At 48.9% G+C, this 21,974-nt stretch overlaps 2 protein-coding genes across 2 annotated transcripts in view; both read left to right on the plus strand.

The window, feature by feature from the left end:
• FSTL1 (follistatin like 1) overlaps positions 1-5,034 on the plus strand; it is a 43,620-nt gene extending 38,586 nt beyond the window's left edge. Inside the window, exons 10-11 of the mRNA NM_204638.3 lie at positions 1,459-1,556; positions 1,821-5,034. Coding sequence (NP_989969.3) covers positions 1,459-1,556; positions 1,821-1,865 — 143 coding nt within the window. The 3' untranslated portion in view covers positions 1,866-5,034. The remainder of the gene's footprint in view (positions 1-1,458; positions 1,557-1,820) is intronic.
• Positions 5,035-6,545: 1,511 nt separating this feature from the next.
• Positions 6,546-21,667, plus strand: LRRC58 (leucine rich repeat containing 58). The gene is made up of 4 exons (NM_001389448.2): positions 6,546-7,095; positions 14,370-14,498; positions 15,769-16,046; positions 17,411-21,667. The coding sequence occupies exons 1-4, from the start codon at positions 6,602-6,604 to the stop codon at positions 17,617-17,619; spliced, it is 1,110 nt and encodes a 369-aa protein (NP_001376377.1). The 5' UTR covers positions 6,546-6,601; the 3' UTR covers positions 17,620-21,667.
• The last annotated feature ends 307 nt before the right edge of the window (positions 21,668-21,974 follow it).

Here is a 21,974-nt window from a genome sequence, read left to right on the forward strand (position 1 = left end):
TTTCTCTGTTGGTGGGTTCTCCATCATTCTCCTGTGCTCCAAGATGGCCAGACCCAAGTTGGTTCTGTTCTAGAGATCAGAAAGTGTGTAACTGAGTTGGGAACAATGGTGCTGGGGTTTGTAGGTTGAGTTTGATACCGTGAAAATTCAGCAGCGGGTATTCCAGAGCAGAGCTGCTTTGCATCCTGCTGGCTTGGGGCATGCACAAGCCAGATAGGTTCATGTCTGCAACCTTATGTGTGGGTGTGAGCAGGACAGTTGTATCCTATATGTATCCTCACTGTATTTATATTTACAGTATCTGTAAAACAGGAATCATGCCCTACAAGTGGCTAAATGAGACTTAATCCACTGCTGTTGGGAAAGCACTTTAGCTTCTTGCATGAAGAACTGCAAAGCAGAACAATGGTGACAGAGATGAAGGGAGGTGGTGTTCGTAGTAAGGCAGGGTTGTTGGTCTACCTGTTCTTCTCCTGGAAGGCTATTTTTAAAAATTCACACTGAAGTTCACCATCTCAGCACTGCACTGCATTTTTCTGGCCTCCTTCCCCAGAAATCAGTTTTTCGTGAGCTCTGTTTGCTGTGCTGTGAGGGAGCTGTCAGCAGCAGGTTCAGATCTATGGCCAGCCAGAGTCCTGTAGCTTGGGCAGGGGGGAGAGAGGGAAACAGCAACGGGTTTGTGTGTGCAGTGTTTCTTTCATGTTTATCTGTCAGTCTGCAGCTCAGGCTTTGGGATTCCCTCGGCTCGGACTTGGCTGCCGCAGCAGGAATTCACCTCAAAAAAGATAACTGTTTTACATCATAGAGCTGCCTACGGAGCTGTGAGAGGTTAAGCAACCAAATGAGAGACTCTTTTTGCTGCCTGCCCAGAAACAGTCTTCAAAGTTGCAGTGTTACACCCAATGTTGATGCCTACCTAACTCCCTGCATCCATGGCAGAAGCACGCAGTCGGACAGCAATTCTTTCGCTTGCCGCCTCTGTCAGAGCAGTAGAAGGCTCAGAGGTTATTGTTAGACAGATAATGAAACCAAAGAATCAGATCAGATACATCAGCAAGATGCATCTCCACTAAGCGAAGTTACCTCTTCATTAAGCACCACTGTACTTGCGTAGCACTGAGCTTCTATGTATTCCCTACGAGAAGTCAAAATGTTTGAGTTTATTATAGGTGCTACATTTTAAATAAGAGGAGAGGAGAGCAGAGTGCAGCCTCTTTCTTATCACGTTGTTATCATGGTGTAGGTCAATAGGGGGACAGTCTGGAAGCCCAGGTTCTGAAGTCCAAGGCAGCCACACACCTATTTTCTTTCAAAGAAGATCTGGCCTCATTAAGCTTGAGGTGTGCTATGGCGTGAGGTGTACTCTTGCCGGTCTGCTTCTTTTTGTTTCCCATGGTTCTGTCCATGAAATCTGCATCTCCCACTTGTGATAAAACTGCACTCCGTTTCTGTTCGCAGGGAAGAATGAGAAGATGACTGCTCACAGACAGCAACCTGGTCAAGACTTGACTGAGGAGGAGCTAGCTAGATATGTTCAGGAGCTGCAGAAACATCAGGTTAGTATGAGGCTGGGAAGATCAGTCTGCTTACAAAAAGTCTCTCCTTGTTTGAGGTGTTCCCTCTGCTTCTGCCACTTTGAGGCTTCTGTTAGATGGAGGAGCTCGGTAAGGAGAGATCTTAGTTGTCTGAGGGGAGAGATACAAGTGTGGGGCTTTGAGGAAAAAAACAATGTTGTCACTGCTCAAGGATGGACCAAAGATGTCAGGGCACTGCCAAACCATGTCAGTGCAAGGCTTCACTTTTGTGCTTTCTTTCTTTAGGAGACGGCTGAGAAGACCAAGAAGATGAGCACCAAGGAGATGTAAGGGGCCTCCACATCGGAGGAGCCCGGGAGGATGGGCCCAACCTGCTGCCCTGTCCTCCAGTGCTGATCTCAGTATGCACAAGTGTCTGCTACAGTTGCCCAGTCACAGATATTTACATTGTATAGCGATGGGTTATTTGTTTTGTAATACACAGAGAATGGGGCCAGGAAAGGGGAGCAGAGCCCACCAGGTCAGGGAGCTTCATTGCTGGGGCCTTGGAAGGCTGGGGGGAAACTACAGCAGCCCCTGGGACCCTTCCCCAGGGCGACAGTGGTTTCTCCCGGGAGCTCATGGGGATTTCTTGTTCCCCTAGATCTGGGGAAAGGATGGAGGTCAGTGCTGGATAGAAGAGGGGGTCTTCAATTCACAGTTGTCAGCACCAGCATAGGCCTGGCAGTTTTTTGGCCGAGTGCTTCAGGGCATCATTAGCCAAGGGCATGACCCCGCTTACCCTCCACTTTGTTTCGAGCTCCTCAAAGCTGGTCAGCCTCATGTGACACCTGGAAGTCATGGTGCCGTGCTGCTGGCAGGAGTCCAGCACATTCCTCCTTGCTTTCTACCGGACTGTCCCCAGCAGCTCCTCCAGTACATTGTGGGCTACAACACAACACAGTTCCTTTTGACCACATCTCACTCTTACTCTCCTTGCCCCCTCCTTAAAGGTGCTATCGTATTTTTTTCTTATCACATTCACATGCTGACCCCCCCTTTTGTTTTGTTTTGTTTTTTATTACTTTATTTCCTATGGTAGTAATTCAGCGTTTGTATGTTTCGTAGCTCTAGATCTTTCAAGAAAACTCAGCCTATGGGTTTTTGTTATCAACAGTGCTGTAATACCCCGTGCACAATTTCTATCACACTGCACTCAGTCACCACAAGCAAGCGACTTGTGAGCCCTATGCTACAGGGTATTTCTCACTTGGGGATTGCAGCATCCCTCATTGAACAAAGAGGCAGGGCTGGATGTAATGAGTTCTGCTAGACACAGGTTGACACTGCAGCGCTCTCTGGCTTTTGCTCCCCTGGCTAGCACTGACCGTGTGCTCAGAGTCTTAAGTTGCCCAGAGGGACCTGCTAGGTAGTCTAGAGACAGAGGGACGAGGCATCCCATTAATAGATTAACTACATAAAAAACTGTTCAATTGAAGTTTGAGCTGTTAGCCATCATCTTGGGTTTTCCCTCCCTGGTATAAGGCAGGAGCAGTCATCTTTAATTCCAGGTGTGTGTTCAGAGTCAGGGCTAGAACCCTTATTGCTGACACAATTTTCAGTGTCTGTGATCAGGCCATTTTTTAATACCCTTTGCGGGTCATTTTCAAGTATCCTGTTTCTCAGCGCATTGGTCCCAGTTAAAAATGAAAAGCTGTTTTGTTGACGTTCACCTCTCTAGCCTCATGCCCAGCTGATTTTCTCCTGCAGTTGTCTAGTGTACTTCATATACTTGCACACCTAAGCATCGTCTGTCCACATTCCCTTCATGTCCCTGCTGTGCATCCCAAGCAGTTGCACATCCCTGAATCAAGAGGACTGCCTTTGAGTTCTATCTTCCTGTTTCTGAACAACTTCAGCAATTGTTGCCAGGTGTCTTGCAGTCCATAGTGCTTACTCAAGCGAAACAGCCTGCATCAGCAGAAGCATGTTCTGCTTGAGAGATCAGCAGGGCTTGAGTCTCTGCCTTCCCGTGTTGGCACAATGCTTTCCTTGAACAAGACTGAGCTAGTGCCTTGCAAGAGTAGGAAAGGAAGAGAGCTTGATCCCTCCTGTGGTCTTGCCTGAGAAGCATGATTATTCAAAGTTGTCTGGTCTTTGAGCTGTGTCCCTGATGTGAATCCAGAGGTCTTCTGTTGACTGATGCAGTGCCACATCTGCTGAGGGAATCATAACTTACTGTGCCACGTTTGGATGTTTTAGCACAGTAAGTACAGAAGGGGGCTGGTTCTTGCAGGGGTTCTTCTCCCATGAAGATCCAGATCTGAGAAGCTAGGACCTGTGATGTGAGTGAATGAGTCCATAGGAGCTGCAGATAATGCAGGAGTACACTGCGAGTCACTGTGTTCTGGTGGCCCTGAAGGAAGTGTTTGGTGGGACAGGAGTACTCATTAGACATCTCCTAGCTCTTCCCCTAGAGAGGGGCAAAACAGCATCATGTGCTGGTTCTGGAGTCACAGGAACATAGTTAATAGATGTTTTGCTTTATTCTGCTCCAACTCTGAAGGGTAGTTCATGCCTCCCAGCTCACTTCCTTGCAGCTTGGATCATTGAAGTGCCTTAGAAAAAAACACAACAGCTTGCCTTAAAGGCTTTCCCTGGATGGGAAGAACATCTTATTGTCCAGGCAGGAAGATCTCCAACTGGGAGAAGCAAAGCATGATGCAGGAAGGAGACACTTATCCATGCAGGAGGGCTTCTGTAGGCTTCATTCTCCAGTCCCCTTCCTGCTTCCTGCGGATGTTGCAGTCTGTGAGGATGGCTGCTGGGGTAGGCTGGGGAGTTCTATGCTAGAACCCAAGATTCACGGAGCTTGCACTTGGACTGAGGCTGGGGGTTGGGCTGCTCCTTCAGGCAAGGCAAGCTAAGCTCTCTAACAAGCCGTTTAACATATCCTAGGACAGCATGGTGTAGGGGTGCAGTGAATGTGCCCCTATGGAAAGAGCTGCTACCGGTGTAGCTTTTCCCTCCTTGTACCCTCAAAGGGAATATGTGACTGTGGAGAATGACGGTGGTTGGAAGGGCTTACTTACCACACGAGACCTGCCTTGAATATCCTTGGAGATTCTCGTCTCGCCTCTCCGCACTGAGGGGAAGGGCAGCCTTTTGGCGAGCAGAGCCCGGACTGTGCCCCACAACAGGCAAGAGGGTCACTGTCATCTGCAGGGTGACTTGGCTATTGAGGAAGGGAGTGCTGAGTTCCAGGTGTTGCCCTCTGGGACAATTGCTGTAGAGACTGCAAGTGGCAGGGAAGGCATTATTTTAAAAAGACAAATGTAAGCAACAAACAAAGAAGTCCCACTCCTCCCTCTGTATTCCCTCCTGTACGTGTGTGAAATTTATCAGTATTCTGTAGGTTTCCTTAGTGCACTTATTTTACTTGATTTTGTAATATTTTGAAGCGGGGGCGGGGAGGGGGGGTTGGATATTACTGCCAAATAAAATAAAATTTACAAAATAACACTCGTTTCATTTTTTACGACCCTCAATTCCTAAATTTTCGTCTTCCAAAACCAACCAACCAACCAAACCGAATAAACACCAGCTGCCTTTTGCACATCCTGTGGTGGCATTCGTACACAGATCTGATCTCCATGCGCTGGGCAGATGGAAGACGTAACCCTCTGTGGTTTCCAGCTGGTGAAACCGTAAAGAGAAGTGGGAAGCCGCAACCACAAGGTAAGCCAGTGGCAGAGGCACAGCCTGCAGCCACAACTACCTCCCAGCCGTGCACTTTGAGCAACGGGATCTCTTTATAATCCATTCACGATTAGTTTTGCTCCCCTATCAGCCACCCACCTGTGATGTATTCGTACCGCACAGAGCACGGTGTCACTGGGGTTGTGCCCTCTGTGGACTCGATTTCTCCTGCTTCATGCAGGCAGGTACGTAAGAGAGGGTTCCAGAGGAAAGGACTGGCGTGACAGCAGATCACAAGGTGAGGGTGAGTTAGGGTCACGCTGCTGAGAGAACAGCAAACCGTTGTACCGGGAAGCGTGCAGGCCATAAAGCTTGGTGCAATTGCTCTGTCCCGTGAGGCATCGGGGAGGTCTCAGAACCTTCTGGTTTGTGCATTGCGCTTCACAAAACAGGTGGACCGTTGGGCATTCAGTACTCAACTGTAAGATAGGTCTAATTTATGACTTAAATCTCTGCAGCTAGAATTCCCTAGGATTTTTAAGGCAGACAAAAAGGAAGTGTCTGCTACAGATCTAGCTAGATTCTACTGTAAATACTTTGCCGTGTGCCACACGCATGCTTAGCAAGGCTGAGTGGTTTTGGTTGTGGGTGGGATGAAGGGCAAGAAGTCCGTTGCCCAACTAGCAGCAGCCTGGCAAGCTCTGACCTGCTGTTTTAGGCTGTGAAGCACACGAGAGTATTGGAGTATTGGTGAGTAGCTGTACTGTGTGGCTACGTGCACTTAATCACATTGCAGCTGAGCTTCTACCAAGCTGAAACTGGGGACCTCATGTTGCCCGTGCATGTAATACATGGTACCAGCAGGGTCAGTTGGCTATCAAGCCTGTAACCTGACAGTCCCACAGAGGGAAGCCTCGTGGGTTAAGCCCAGTGAACGTCCTAGCGAGCAAAGCTGTGCTTTAACGCCCAGGCAAGGACACCCCTGGAGATAGGCAAACATCATCTGGACACGGTTCCTAGACGAAGCGCTCTGTGTGGCTGGCGCTGCTCGAGCATGCCGGGGGCGGGCTGCAACGACGGCACGGGGCTGTAAGGCACTACCGCGCCGCTAACGGTATCCCGCCCCGCACGCCTCTCCTCAGGCGCTCCTCCCTCGCACGCTCGCTCCGGGCCGGCGGCCGGGTCCCCGCCTCCCCTCCGGCGGCCGGCGGGAGCCCCGAAACATGAATACGAACGCTCTGGCCCCTTCGGCCTCGGTCGCCGCCCCCCCTCAGCGGGCGGTGCGCCCGGGATCGAGCATGGCCTTAGAGAGCGGCGGGGCTATTCAGGTTCCTGGGCGGGCGGCCCCGTCAGGCGGAGCGGAGGGGCGCTCGGTCACGGCGAGCGGGATGGCGGCGGCGGGCGGTGCGGCCGCGGAGCCGGAGCCGGAGCCGCCTCGGCGGGGCCCGACGGAGGGCGAGGAGGCGGCGGCGGCCGAGCTGGCGGCCGAGCTGGCGGCACGGCGCAGCGCGGAGGCGCGGCGGCTGGTGCTGTCGCCGCGACGGCTGTGGGGCCCGCTGCCCGCCGGGCTGTCGCAATGGTTCCCGGCGCTGGAGGTGCTGGACGTGAGCGGGACGGGGCTGGCGGAGCTGGGCGAGGAGCTGCTGGCCCTGCCGCGCCTGCACACGTTGCTGGCCAAGAACAACCGGCTGGGCGGGCCCGGCTCGCTGCCCAAGGCGCTGGGGCAGGCCCCGCTCAGCCGCTCCCTGCGCGTCCTCAACCTCAGCGGCAACCGCTTCGCCGAGCTGCCGCCCGCCCTGCTGGGCCTCCGCGGGCTGCAGAGCCTCAGCCTCGGCGGCAACCGCCTGCACGGCATCCCGCCCGACATCCAGGAGCTCCGCAGGTGAGCGGACGCGGCCCCGGAGCGGCGCGGGCGGTGGGCTCGGGTGTCCGCAGGCACCTCTTCGCCTCGCGTCGCCGAGCCGTGGCGCGCTGTCCGTGTTCCTCAGCCCTTCGTGGTGCCCCGGCCCTCGGTGCGGGCCTTCCTGATGGCAGCGTGGTTGGTTGGTACGAGTGTCGGCACACAGAACCGTGTTTTGGCTTTAATATCTCCGGGGGAGAGAGAAGCCGAACCTCAGGGCCCATGTAGCTCATGGCTGATGGGCAGCACGGGAGGGTAAAGATCTGATTGTGGCTTACGTAAATGCTGGGGCCTCTTTGCTGATACAGCGGTGGTCTCATGAGGGTGCTTGCTTGTGATTTGGTTTTATTTCTCTCCACCCATCCGACTTGTATGAGTCTGACAGGTCTGAAGCGTAGAGCCCCGGGCTGCACTCGGGGTCACGGCACATCTGGTGCCAGGGCCTGATCAGACTGCTGCAGGCCAATGACGCAGAAATTGAGGGCTGAATCACGGTAACTGAGAACATTTTTGAGGTGGGAAGAGATCTTATGTAGCGTCCGTGCGGTATTGGCCGCCTGTGTTGACCTGGGACGGGTGCCTCCGAGGCCTGCCACAAGCTGGGGGCAGTGTTCTGACTTGTTGGTGTCACACGCACCTCAGTGAGTTCTGCTGGTCTTCAAGGCCTCGCACCAACCCTGTGCTTTTTGAGACTGACCTCTCCTCACCCTGGCCCTTTGCTGAGCGACTAGCTGGAAGCGGCTTCTCTGACGCAAGTCCCAGCAACCTTGGCCCTACAAGACTGGGTTCATCAGCAGAGCCGCGTCTAGCGGAAGCTTGAGTGCGTGGGGTGCTACATCCCGCAGCTCTGGCTGGGCATATCAGAGCTGCTGGAATGGTGAAGGGAAACGGTTTTGTCCACTGCCACATAAGGCAGTTTGGTATGGCGCAGCGTGCTCTTGTTGAGGATCTGGAGCAGTGCTAAGCTAGAACTGAGAGGTGCTTTGAAGCATTTTGAATTGGGCTGCATCCTGGGTTGGGGTCGGCATGTCGAGGGGGAGTCTCAGCTTTTTATCTCTTCAGGAGCCGTTGCTTCAGGGACAACAAAGCACGTGAGGACAGCAGCACCAGCTTCGTAGGAGAGGAGGCCGATGTCAGAGATGACCTGCCTTGCCTCCAATAGCATCCGTGGCAGCTGTCTGGGTTGTGCTTGGAATCCGGTTGTGACTACCTCTGAGGCAGAGGCTTCTGCTGCTCCTTGCATGCTCCCAACTGCGGTTATGCTTCTCCCTCTCATTTTATTTATCTTCCAACAAACCAAGCCTCCAGCCCAGTTTTTGTCACGCAGCTGACCCCAGGAAGGCACCTGGCTGCGTCACACACGCAGCGTGTGGTGCCCCAGCGGACCGTGCTTTGTGCAGCACTGCTGTCCAACTACCGCTACTTTCTTCCTCTGGCCTGCCCTGAAGCAGGATTCCTGTTTGTCCTGTCCTGTGGCTTTTCTTCCACCGGTCATGCATGAGCCCCAGACCGACAGTTCTGAGAGGGCAAATGCGGACAAAGCTATTGAGCTGTGGGTTTATCGTTACAAAGTGATGCGTCAGGTAGAAAAGCTAAACTAGACCCGGCTTGTGTCCGCCGCCTGTGTAATCGCCGTTAACTTGTTGAACTTCTGCTAATGTGTCACCATCATAAAATTGAACTTTAGCTCAAGACAGTAAACCCCTGCTCCTCCAGGATGGTCAGCTTCTTCACCATCAGCAGCCCTTCTGCATTGGGGACTGCTTGAATAACAAAAGGGAGGAGCACACTTGCTTGCCAGAGCGGGAGAAAGCAGTGCTTCATAATTTAATATTCCTCTACAGGGGATCTTGAATGTGCTCACTGAAGCCAGGTAGGTGGTGACCTAACACCCCTATCAAAAAGGGAGTATAGAGAGAAGCTGCTGGCGGACTCTCACCTGCCAGTGAGAGAGGTGTCAGCAAAGGGAGCATGCCTGGCATTGAAGTGAGTAGAGCAAATCTGAGGAGGAGCAGAGCGGGACCGGCTGCTGTGGCACAGAAGAATCTACTAGTTTCTGAATTCCAGCAGGGACCTGGCGTAGGAATTAACCATACAGCTCCAGCTACAAGGTGTCCATCTCACTACTGCTGGCAAGCTCGGACTTTGACTCTTCTTCCATATGCCACTTCCCATAACATAATTTTTTTCTCATGTCTCGTGGTCTCCAAGACCACAGAGAAATGCAGGTAGCACTTTCACTGGACGTGTTCCTTCTGTTGGTACTGCAGTTCCCGGGGTTAGCAGTTCTCATCTGCACCAGCCTCTGATTATAGAGCTGAGCTGAGTTGCAGAGATCTAAAAATACTTCTTGTTTCCAGAGAATGTCCAAACTTTGAATTTTTAAAAAAATTCTTATTAGGTAAGCCTCATGTCTTTCCTTTGCTCCACATACAGCTTTTGAAGGGACAGTGCATCAGTTTTAATGAAGATCAGGGATGCAGCAGGTAAGGAGTCTGTGTGGTGAGGCTGACAGAATGGAAAGCTCGCAGTTCTGAACCGCTGCAGGAGGAGAGACATACTGGCAAGTGCAGATGCAGAGGTTCTGGAATGAGAGATGTGTCAGGTGATCTTGCTCACATGAAGATAATAAACCCACAGCTTTGCAGCAAGCTGGGGTCAGGTGGTCTTAGCGTGTTCCTAGGGACCTGGCAAGGTAATGAACTGTGATGGATGAGAACCACAGCCAGTTCCGCCGTCTTACTGCTTCCAGCCTCAGCCATCCGCCCTGCCCTTGTCCCTGCAAATCTTTGGGTGCTGCACAAGATCCTGCGTCGAAAGTGGGCACTTTTCAGCTGATCATATTACCTTCTAGGTGGTTTCAGAAGGACTGTCTGCCTATGCCCTTGCGTTTGAGGCTTCTAAAATGAATGGCCGTGATTGCTGTAGTGATGGCAGCAGGGTGGTGCTGGTCATAGCAAGCTGATACCAAGGATAAAGCCTTTGCTTCTTGTTTTCTGTCAGAGATGTAGAAAATGCGGTGCTGCTCTTTCCTTCAGGTTCCACTATTTCTAGTCTGTGGTGATCTGGAACAGCCTTTTATTTCTCAGAAATGTAAATGTGAGCCCTACTGAGGGATTTTTCAATGGTATTATGGCTAAGCCAGCTCCTCCTGTATGCCTGCTGCTCCCAGGTACTGTCAGCTAGTGGTGAGAGTACAGTGCAAGACTGCGTTGTACAAGGGTTGCAGTGTTGGTCGTTGCAGTGAATTTGGGGTAGAGAGTGCACTAGCTGGGTGAGAGCAGCTTTCTTTGCATTGTTTTTGTGTTTGTTGCCCAAAAAAAGGTGAGTTTAATGTCATTGGTCCTAAGCGTCATCTCTTCTGCAGCTCTCCCTCCAGCATAGACCTTGCTGTGTTTTCAGATGGTCACGTGTTCTCTGTCTGGCTTGGCTTGTAGTCCCAGCAGCTCCTCCGTGTGATGAGCATCACAGACACCTCACTGCTGCTGGTCCAGCTAGGGATGCATGAAGAACTGTCATGTAATATGGCTGGTGAGTTAGAAGTGCAGTCATCTGCTTCTGCTGGGCTTGGACAAACTCTCTTTGGTGAGGCAGGCTGTCAGTGTGCAGCTCTGCTCTTCGCTGTGGGTTTTGGTTTACTGGTGCACAGTGTCCTCACGGCTGTGTGCTTTGGGGGACGCCTTGCCCTTTAAAGGGAAGAATCCTTAAGAACTCAGCGAAATGCCTTCGGTCCCCCGAATCTCCTGATCTGAGTTTCAGATTCAGTGTTCCTCTTCCAGTTAACATTCACGTGCAGTGGAGCACCAGGAGCAAGCAGAAGAGCGCAGAAAAGAAGCAGGCTCTTCCCAGGTGTCCGCCATGTGTGTTCCTTTCCTTCTTGCTTGGAAACATGTAGTAAAGCCCAGTTATACAAAAACTGGGATCAAAGGCCTCGAGCTCATCACCGGATTCATCCAGGGCTTAGATGCAATGAAAACCAGAGTATTTGCTTTTATTCATGGCGAGTATTAATCGCGTCAGACAAGCAGACACTTAAGAGCGGTTGTTACAGTGTGGGAAACGCAGCAAATGAAGCTTTGATAAAGATACAGCATTAGGAAATCTGCTTGCTGCCTCCCTTTTTCTTCCCCTCTTCAAACGTTTTGCAAATAGTTTTTAGACAACTGTTTGATCTTGAATTTGCATGTCAGCAGAGGCAGTGCTCTTCTCCCAGGAATTAACAAATCCGTAGAACAGGGTGAACAGGAGCGTACTGTGGGTTGCTTTTAAAACCCTCCCTTGCATGAGCCTCCAGCTGCTGTGGAAATTCCTTGCTGAAAAAAAAATGTATCCTAAACAGACCTGGAGCTGTTTCAGGGTCACCGTTTCTTTTTAGATTACCTATTTAGATGCGTCTGTTTGATGTCAGCTGTTAGACGTTATCCAAAGAAGCGTCTATGGGGAAACTGGATGGGTTGAAATTTTGTCCGTCTTCTGTGCCAGAAGTTGTTTTCCCCTTGGAGCGTGATGTGGAAGTGTGATGGGAATTGACAGGGCATTTAAAAATAGCTCTCGTGCTCCGAGTGGGCTCTCGTTAGTTACCAAGTGTTTGGGTTTGTTTTGTGCTACAGGACAACCTGGAAACATCAAGGCTCATTCCAGCAGCCACGTGCACTCATTTGGCACCTTGTACATATGCTTTGCTGCCGCCACCTGAGCCAGCTCGTGGCTGCGTGAGCATTGCCCCGCTCCCTTCCTGGCTGTAAAAGGATTTACATACATCTGGCTTTTCTAAGCTCCTAGACTGGCTTTTGGAAGTTGAGAAAAATGTGATCTCTCCCTCTGCGTGCGCAGTGATGCAAGAGACCTTAGCTGGCCAGCCCTGTGATCATGCAGGTTAACGGTTCTCAGAAAATCTGGGTCTGATCTGTCTGTGAAAGGTTATGAACCAGGTTTGAGAGGTTACTTAGCGCAGCCACCGAGCTACGGTCCTCCTATGGAAAGCTGTGACAGACACCACGTGTTGCTTTATTGCAGGCTGTTCCACAAGCTGCTGGTTGTGGCACAGTTAGGGGTTTGCTACCCGGGTGCTTAGCAGCCAGGCAAGCTCCCTGACTTCATCTCCTTGCTCCAAAAGGGACAGCTCCTATCGTGGCCAGCCACCGTGTCGCTGCGCTGCTCAGCCTGGTCAGGCATGCCTCCTTGAGCAGGGCTGCTGGAGAGCCAGCATCGCCATAGCCTCCAGGTTGGGGCTTAGCGCAGCGTGGAGTGAGAACAGGAGTAGGTGAGCAGCAACCCGTGACCTGTGTTGTGGTCAGCCTAATTCTAATTACAAAATGCTTGCATCTCTTTGAAATCCTGGTCTGGGTCGTGGTGAGCTTTGCTCAAACGGTTCTTTTGACTTTATTTGGCTCCAGAAATGGCTGTTAGGAATTCCTCAGTCTTGCTCGGCCAAGATGAGAGACTGAATCCTTCCTAGTGAAGAAAAAGCAATCTCAGAACTGACCTACTTCTTGCCTTAAGTGTCTGTGATAACTTCTAAATTGTAAGTACGAGACTGCTCCCAGTTACTGATCTGCAGACCTCTAAACAGCGATACAGAAGGTAGGTAAAAGGAGAACAGTTTTTAAGAAGCCCTCTGTTGCCTGTGAAAGGCTTACTGTGTTTGGTGGATTCTTAGTGACGCTTTGTAGCCCGGTGCTGGGGCTTTGTATCTTAGCTAGTCACAGTGCCCTCATTACGCGGCCCTTTAAAAGAAGGGCCTTGAAAGCTGTAAGTTTGTTGGCAGTGTTTTGCACGCTGAGTATGTGCAGTAAGCTGATCTTGAGATGTATTTTATGGCTTGAAAGGGATTTTGAAAACGTTTACCGTGTATTTTGCTTCCCTTTATCCCTTCCCCAGTAGAATGAGTTTGTAGCGGTGCTGTCTTCAAGCACAGGGGACAAAGAGTTAATTATTCACTTTTCCTAGGACATGGAGACCTGTACACATCTAAAGCTTATTTAAACATTGAAATCCACATTACTGAAATTCCCTTGCCCAACACTTTTCAACGTGAGCTCCAGCAATGGCACAGAGTTAAAATATGCAACGGAACTGTACTGTCAGCAGTTAATGCCTAATGAGACCCAAGCAGCCTAAGTCCACCTTGGGAAACAATGGAGGCTGGAGGAATTTTGGCTCAAATTCCTTTGTTAGGGGATCAAAATTTAATTAAAAATGTTCTCCCTTTGTACTCTCTGCACAGCAGCCTCCCTCCTGCCCCCACTCCTCACCTACAGGTTGTCCACGTAGAAGAGAGGCTGTTATTGAATGGTGTCTGATTTTCCTCCGTGTACTCCCTTGCATGTTGAGCGTAACCTCCACAAATGCTGTCCCACTTGATCTCTCAGGTGAAGCAAGATTAATTCCTTTATTTCAGATGGTCAGGTTCAGAGATGATATGGAAGAGAAGTCATTGTCCAGTTGCTGCCTACCTTCTGCTATCCAGAAAGGGCAAAGATGCGTGGTGACTACTGAATACTCCGCTTGGTCAAAGGATTCTAGTGTCTCTGCTCAGTCCTGTCTCCCATCTGCTGAGTTTTGGCAGGGAGGTATTCTTACTATGTCGACCCAAGCTGCAGTTAGCACAGCTGGTGTCCTTGGTAGCTCTGGGCTCCGTGACATGGGTGTGCTGAAATCGGTCTGCTTGACGTGTGTGCTTACGTGACTCCAGTGTACCCTGTGCTCTTGCAGCTGGAGTGCTGTGGGTACGTGAGTTGTATCAGAGCAGGATGGGATGCCCCTGACTTCTTCTGAAAGACTGCAGTTAGTCACCGAGGAGTCAGATGGCACCTCAGCGTGTGACTAGCCCTCATGCAGGGCCAGTGCCAGTGGGATTTTTCAGGGGGAACTGCTACTCTTGCTTTACTCCCATTGAAACTGAGAACTCCCACTGGCTGCAGCGGGAGCTGTGCCAGTGCTGCAGACTGTGTGCAGGTTGCTCCTCCTTGGAAGGGCGAGCAGGAGCTCCACGTGTAGAGTTGCTGTCTGGTGCCTGTCTGCAGATGCAACGGTTGCTGCAGGAGTCTCGAGGTAAAGCTCAACCTTATCTGTTGTGAAACAGCAGCTCTATTGTAATTGTGATGTGTAACAGTTTCTTCTTTCCCCTCAGCAAATTATTTCACACTTAGTCAGCTGTAAGTTCTTTTTAGGAAATGTGTGAGATGGGAAGACCTGCTGTTAAACGAGGCTGGAAATGACCTTAATGAAATAATGCAGTGTTTTCTCTTTTTCAGTTTGGAGTTTCTGTACCTTGGAGGGAATTTCATTACTTCAATTCCACCTGAGTTAGCAAACCTGCCTTCTCTAAGCTCTCTAGTGCTATGTGACAACAAGATTCAGAGCATTCCACCTCAGCTGGCACAGTGAGTATTTACTGTCATCAGCCAACAGCTGCAATTAACCCTTTGAACTCCTCCTTCTGCCTTTATGGATAAAAGCAAGTGGGAGGGCCTATTTGTCCTTCAGTGTTTCAGTCAATGTGGAGATGCTTAGTGCTGCAGGCAGACTGCAAAGATACGATATGGAAATCTCAGAGTGTTGTGGATAAAAAAATCACCGAGTGTACACCGCTAAGTGAACCAGGAGATTTGTGCAGGGAACCCTGAGAAGTACCTGGGCAGCTGGGAATAAATAGCTGCCATGCTGCTGTGTTCTTAGTGACAAATGCTTGATTTGTCTTGTTTTAGCCAAAACCTTCCTTTGTTTGCCTTTATTCTGTACCATCCCTTGTGATCCCTTGGTATTTCTTATTCTGGGATCTGAGAAAGTTTTGGCGTTCATTAAATCCTACAACACAGCCCTAGAGAATTAGATACTGCTTTATTATGTTGCATAATGGGGAGAAGAGGACACTTCAAATGCTGTGTGGGTAGCCTGAGATGGGAGGTGAAAAACTCAGTGTGTAGTTGTAACCCCAAAAGCAGTTGGATGGCAGCATGGAGTTTTCTCAGATGGAATGTGATGGCTTAGTGGGTTTATTCTTAACGTACGATGTTTAATGACTCCAGGTGTCTTGTAACTTGTACTAACTTGAGAGCATCCCTGGACATTGTGCTGGAACACGCCCTCTGAAAGCCAGGGTACTGCTTGTCACCCATGCAGACGCTAGCCTGGCCTGACCTTGCTCAGCTTTTAAGATGTGGTGTATCACAGCACAGGGTGATGCAGCTGCAAGCAGTGAAAACGTGGGGCTTCGCAGAGCTGGCTGCCTACCAGCATTCATCTTTAATGCATGAGGGAGAGCAGGTGACTTATTCAAAGTATTGCACGGAACCATTTTTGGTGCATGCACTGAGTACAAGGAAATATTATCTCCTGCTGAAAGCAGCCTGTCTCTATGCTTCTGTTTTACTTTTTGAGTGGATGGGGGGACTGCGGGGTGAGTACCGAGAGGCACACCAGCGTATGGAAGACTTTCTTCAACAGGCATTCAGGAGCTGAGCCAAGCTTTCTAGGGCATTGTGAGTGCTGGGGTAGCAGCATCTCCTTTAGCACGAATTTATGTTTTAAAAAGAAGAAAATCCGAAGGGAAGAAATTGTCAGGAGGGAGGAGAGTATTCAGGTCTGTATGTAATGCAGCTGTTGAATGACTTTTCTTGCACATCCTGACTGCGTTTCCGTCTCCATCCTTAGGCTGCATTCCCTGCGTTCCCTCAGCCTGCACAATAACCTCCTGACTTACCTCCCTCGAGAGATTCTTAACCTGGTTCACCTGGAGGAGCTGAGTTTGCGAGGGAACCCGCTGGTGGTTCGCTTCGTCCGCGACCTGACCTATAACCCCCCAAGCCTTCAGGAGCTGGCAGGACGCACAATTAAAACTCGCAATGTTCCCTACGCTCCCAGTGATCTCCCAGAGAATCTTGTCCGCTACCTGAGCTTGGCCAGCAACTGTCCCAACCCCAAATGTGGGGGTAAGTTTAACTTCGCTGCTCTGCTTCCTGCTTTTACTTGATGGGTTTTCTTTCCCCCTGACTTGCCACGTCTCTCGTAGCTCAGCCAGGCTAGATATGCTGTTGCATCAAATTAATTGGCTCCAGCTCTCCCGAAATGTGTCTTGAGGGATCCTGATTCACTCACTCTTCCTAGGAACAGCATTTAAAGTTCTAGCACTGGTTTACTACAGTTACATGGAAATGTCAGGCAGTGTTTCCGGTGGAGCGCTGACAGCTCATCCCAGCACTCCATTGTGCTTTTATGTTCTGAGTTTTCTGACCCTTCTGCTCTAAAATAGCTCAGACTGAGTAACTGGCAGGAGAACTTTGGCAAACTTTTAAAACTCGGCTGCTGAACAGCCAGCTTCCTTTCCAGGTGGAAAAAGAAGGGAGCTGTAGTGCTTGGTGGTTAATGAAAGCATCTTTTTAGCTCTTGCTTGGATAGCTAATGTGTAGTACCTGTATGAAGAGGACTTGTTGATAAGCCCGAAATCCTTGGGCTTAATTGGGCTTAATGCTTAAGCTTTATTCAAAGTAAACGATCTGTGCATTTGGCCTTGAGAAGATTAAGGAAAATCATTAATATACACCCTGCAGACATTGTGCAGTTTGTTATCTTATCTCCATATGGGACAATATCAAAACAGGTTCAGTAAGCAAAGGTGAAGGGCTGCAACTTGTATGCTGGAAGAGAGGAGATGCTTCCTTTTTTAGAGCTTTGAACAGCCTAGAATAACAGTGGATTGGTTTTCCTCTTTTCTCACTTTTCCTTATGAATTAGCACAGCACTGCAGCGTTGCTGTGACGCTGCAGGAGAAAAGATTGCTCCATACCAGCCAGGACTTGAAAGACTGCTGGAAACTTCTGAAAATGTCAGTGTCTAAAATCACTCTCTGTGACAGGAAGAGAAGGTAATTGTGCATTACAGCGATGCTGTTGCCATGGCAAACAGCATCCAAACTCAGCATGGTGACTTCACTCAGGCAGAATAGAAGTGGAGCCATGAAAGAGAGAGGGTCTATTTGTGGACGCGTTTTTGCTAGCTGCTAGAAGTGGTTTCACGGACTTGTAAACAGTGGGTGAATTAATTCAGCATTTAAGGAGAAGCTTGCAAATTCCCAGCCTGAGATTTTTACCAAGGAGAAATGCACCAAGGAGAGAGGTTTTATGTTTCCGTAGGTCCTCCGGTCCCTTCTTTCTCCAGTATCTCCTCCACTTCCACATCGAGCTCTGTGTTAAATCTTGACTCAAGGCGTTTGCACTGAATGCAGCAATCTCATGGAGCACGTGAATTACTCCTCACGCAGTCTCACATGTTGTTACTGTGCCCTCTGCCTTTACAGGTGTCTACTTTGACAGCTGTGTCAGACAAATCAAGTTTGTTGACTTCTGTGGGAAGTACCGCATCCCGCTGATGCACTACCTGTGCTCCCCAGAGTGCTCCTCGCCCTGCAGCTCTGCCTCCCAGAGCTCCACTTCCCAGAGTGAGTCTGACTCCGAGGACGAAGCCAGCGTTGCTGCACGCAGGATGCAGAAAGTCCTTCTGGGATAACAGAGAACAAAACAGGAAGACCGGAAGGAAAAGTGTTTGAAAAGTAGTAACGGAACAGCAAAGCACGAGCCCTCGGCTGGAGGGGCTCACAAGAAACTTTCCTCAAGTCCTTGTAGAGGGCAGAGCACCTTAGCAAGCCTCACCTTGCTTGCTGCAGCGCTACTTAGGAGAACTAACTCAGTGGATACTGCCTGTAGGGTACCTGGGGTTGTTAGAGATGTCTGCTGTCTGGGTGACCCCCTCGTGCGGGCTGGGGAGGGGCTTTGTCCTGACCGGCAGGTCAAGAAGCGTTTAATATGTGACACTTCACAGGACTTCAGTCATCCTGCAGAGCAAAGGAGGCTGGCCAGATCTTTGAACACTGTGGTAAATCAGGAACGGGCTAATGATGCCACATGGGTATGCATGGATCCCAGTGCTTCATATAGCAGTTTGATTCTTTATTGTCTCCTTCGATTTCAGATACAGATCTTGAACCCATCCACAAAATATGGGAGCTGGTTTTTGTTGTTGTTCAGGAGTAGATTGTCCAAACTCTGGTTACTGCTCCTTTGCCTGGAGACGCAGGGTCTCTGTGCTGCTGCAGACATTACAGCCATAGAACTGAGCCGTCCTTTTTTTCTCCTTCATTACACCAGGCTGCCCTTAGTGCTTCCTCCTAACAGTATTCATTTTTTTCCCCCTTCTGCCTCTTCCCATTACACTTGGAGTGCTGCTTTTTTCCGATGCTTTCAGAAGATGGATCAGTTGTTCTGTTGAGACTTGATATTATCTCGGACCTGTGGCCACGTGTGCCTGTGCATGGGACCAGATGTGATGCTCTCTAGCTTGGGTCTCAGCTTGCTGAAGCAAATCTACTTTTATATCTCAATTGCAGGAAAGGTCTTAATTGACGTTTCCTGTCCTTAAGCAACCTTGTTCTTGTGCTGCAGCAGCTAGCTCTCCTATGCTTGCTGCGGGGCTACCATCTATCTTTAAGCTCATCTATTTAAAGCAGAGAGCACCTTTGTGAATTGGAAGTGCTGAGAGGCGTGCTGCAGAGAACGGTTTTTTGGATTTATTTTTTTTCTTAACACAGGAAAAGCCAGGAAGAAAAACATAACGCACCTTGTCTGAGCATCTTGCTGGGGCTGGTTTTGAAGCCCCTTCCTTATTTGCGTTTGCTCTTGCTGTGGTAGAGGTGGCAGTGTGTTGAACTGTTCAAGTAACGCATTCACTTAAGCTGTGTTCAGAGGAAAGGCACAGAAAAATGTTCAGAATTCTGAAGTATAACACCTGTTGGTGTTTAGCTTAGTGAGAGCTGCCCGTCTCAGTACTTCCAGCAGACAGTCCTTTTGTTGCAGTCTCAGTACAGCAAATCCAGCTGTGCCTTTGAACGCATGAGCAGAGCAAATATTTCATGTTAAGAAGCAAAATGAACAAGCATAACTTTACTTAACCCACTTTGGTCCTAAGGGGGTAATTAAAAACCTGTGCTTCTCTCTCGCGTTTGGAAAACACATGTGCCTGTTAGGATATCTTATGGCAGCTCTGTGTTAATGGTCCTGTTTAATTATGCTCGACACTTTATTAAAGCACTTTGATAATTCTACTCTTTGTAACTAGCTTTAGTGATTTATTTTTTTGTAAGCTAGAATTTTCCTTTTAATGCAACCTGACAAACAAGGTCTGTGAAACTTTATACATTCCAGTCTGTCTCATTGTGCAGGTTTAACTTCTTGTCTTGCACTTCCTCGACAGTACTGACTGCTTCCCTGGTTTCCTTTGCAGAGAACTTGAATTTAGAAGAAATTATCTGCTTATTAACTATTGCAACTTACTCTAAATCCTGCAACCAGCAAGTATATGAGGAATTGAATCACGCATGCTCTGTGCCTTTCCCAGTCATTCTCACAAGTGTATTTCTAAGACAGGTGCGTGTGCAAAGCAACTGGATATCACTTTAGGAAATTGTGTGAGGTTTGCTTAGGAAGAAAAACCCACAGTTTTGACAAGAAAACAACTGCATGCTGTCATTGAAATAGGGATCGGTGAGTGGCCGATGTCTCCTTCATCTCTTCTTTCAGATGCTTCTTCCTGTCCTGATTAAATCTTGTCATATGAATGCTAAAGGACAGTAAGCTGACTGCAGAGCCACAGTTTTAAGCATACTGCTGATTTTAACAGTAGGGAGTAACTGCGTGATCTGGAGCGTGGCTTTTTTGCCAGTTAAAGTGAAGCACGTAAGCTGAGGTTTCAAGATCTTTTGAGCTCAGGGCCGTGGAGTACTGCCTGCCTTTCTTCTCTTGAGTAGCACCTCTCTTGAAGTGATGTATTTTTCACTTGACAAAGTTAGATTTCACAGCCGCTTTGCTGCCACGGTTCCTGTTTGCACAGTAACACCTGTGTGTGTGACAGGCCAAGGCGAGTGGTGGCTGGTTCTCATTTAGCTCCTTCCTCAGGTGCATTTTCTTGCCTAACCAAACAAGCAGCCCATCTCTACCCCATTCTAATAGTGCTCATAGACTGATCTGTTTTTGTAGCTGCTTTGCTGTAGCCAGGTCAAAAGTCGACAGCTTATGCAATGGATATCTATACATTTTAGACTTGACAAAATGTCTCTTAAAAAAAAAATATATATATATATATATATGTATTTGTGAATATAGCTAATGATTTTTCTTTGTGCTGCTGGGATTTAAAGTGCAATTCAAGTAAGTCAGAATTTAAAACAATCAGGGACTTGTAAGAGCTACGACTCGTTAGTCGTTTTCTTTTCCCCGTGGAGGTGGATGTGAGAGCACCAGGGATACAGGTCGCTACATGCCGTGCCTAACGTACTGAGCCCCCCAGATAGCAAGATTTTCAGCAGTTTTAGCCCCCAAAGACTGGAAAAGGTACCGGACAATAAAATAGGTAAGCTGAAACTTGAATATTTGCTGATGGATGGTGGGTTCTTACCATCCCTTCCTTGGAGGCCCTGGGAAGCGGGCAGTGGTTTTGCCAGTGCTCCGGCTTGTAGCTTTTTTTTTTTCTTTTTTTTTGCCAGTTTTAAATGGTGCATTTCAGTTGCTTCCGATGCGCCTCTGGCTGCAGTCATCTTCAGTCAGTGTTTTGGTATCGTTCCCCTTGTTGCTACAGCAGCCCAGCATGTCTGGCTTTTGAAAACGTTCTTAAACTGAGACACAAGTGTGCGGAGGAAAGTTGCTCATTCCATCTTCCCTGCAGGGTCTAGGGCCCTGCCGGCATTGTTCCTCTGTCTCGCCATCTCCTTGCCAAGGAGGGCCGATGGTGTGCTTCTGAATGCAGGTACTTAATAGGAACAGTGGGATCACGGGGAAAAGAAGCAAAATATCAACTTGACTGGGAGCAATTTCTACAGTTGCCAGTTCTTTTATGTTTGTTATTCTTTAATAAGAGGTGAGACTTGAGGAAGTCGGTAATGAATATTTAAACGTACTCTGAAGTGGCCAGATGCAGTTTTTCATGGGCTTCTGTCCTGGTCATTTTGAGTCTTTGAAATCTTGTGTTGAATTATAATGGGAGTAGGGGGGAGGGAGAGGAAAACCAGCTCCTTTTTGTTTCTTACCCTTGTTGGCAATAATGAATGGAAGGAATTTAATCCAATGAAAGTAATGAAACTTAATCCCCACACTGTGTCTTTGTTAACTAGTTCAAAGAACTATTTTTAATGCATCTTATTCACGCCAGGCAGATGAATTTCTGCCATCGCCACCCCCCAGCTGAAGATACTTCAAGTAGACTACTTCAGAATGCACACTAATGCAGCAGTAACTCTATCTGGGAAGCTTCCATTGATTATTTCATTTGCCTGCCTGACTAGAGAATTGGTCTTTTACTGACCTGAGCGTTAAGGCGAGAGAGGGTTCTCATCAAGCCCTCTGGTTGAATTTTTATCGTGAGCGTTTGTTTCAGGAAGCCTTAAAGTGCCTTATGTTTTTTTAAGATGTATTTTGCTAAAAACGTCTGGATGTAGAATATCTCTAACATTATTTCATTACGAGCTGTAAAACAAACTGTAAACACTAAAGCAAAAATGTTATTTCTACAGCTGTGTGTGTCCGTTATTTGCCGACATCTTGACTCTCAGCATTGCTGAAGCAGAATGCTCGCAGAGCTGTGAGCATTACAAGAGGGGCTGTACACAGTCTGGGAACGGATTAGATCTGTCCTGTGCTGTGTAGAACCAACAGCAGGTGAAACTTCCAGAAGGACTGCTGACACTCTTGGCTTTTGGAGCCCGTTTGTAACGCATCAGAGAATGTTATAAGCAGGACTTTATTTTGCTTGTGTTCCCCAAACCTACTGCGTTGTTTAAAGATAGAAGTAATTAATGGCAGGATCAATCTAAGCAC

The sequence above is a fragment of the Gallus gallus genome, chromosome 1, assembly GCF_016699485.2.
Source record: "Gallus gallus isolate bGalGal1 chromosome 1, bGalGal1.mat.broiler.GRCg7b, whole genome shotgun sequence".
In the NCBI taxonomy this organism is placed as follows: domain Eukaryota; kingdom Metazoa; phylum Chordata; class Aves; order Galliformes; family Phasianidae; genus Gallus; species Gallus gallus.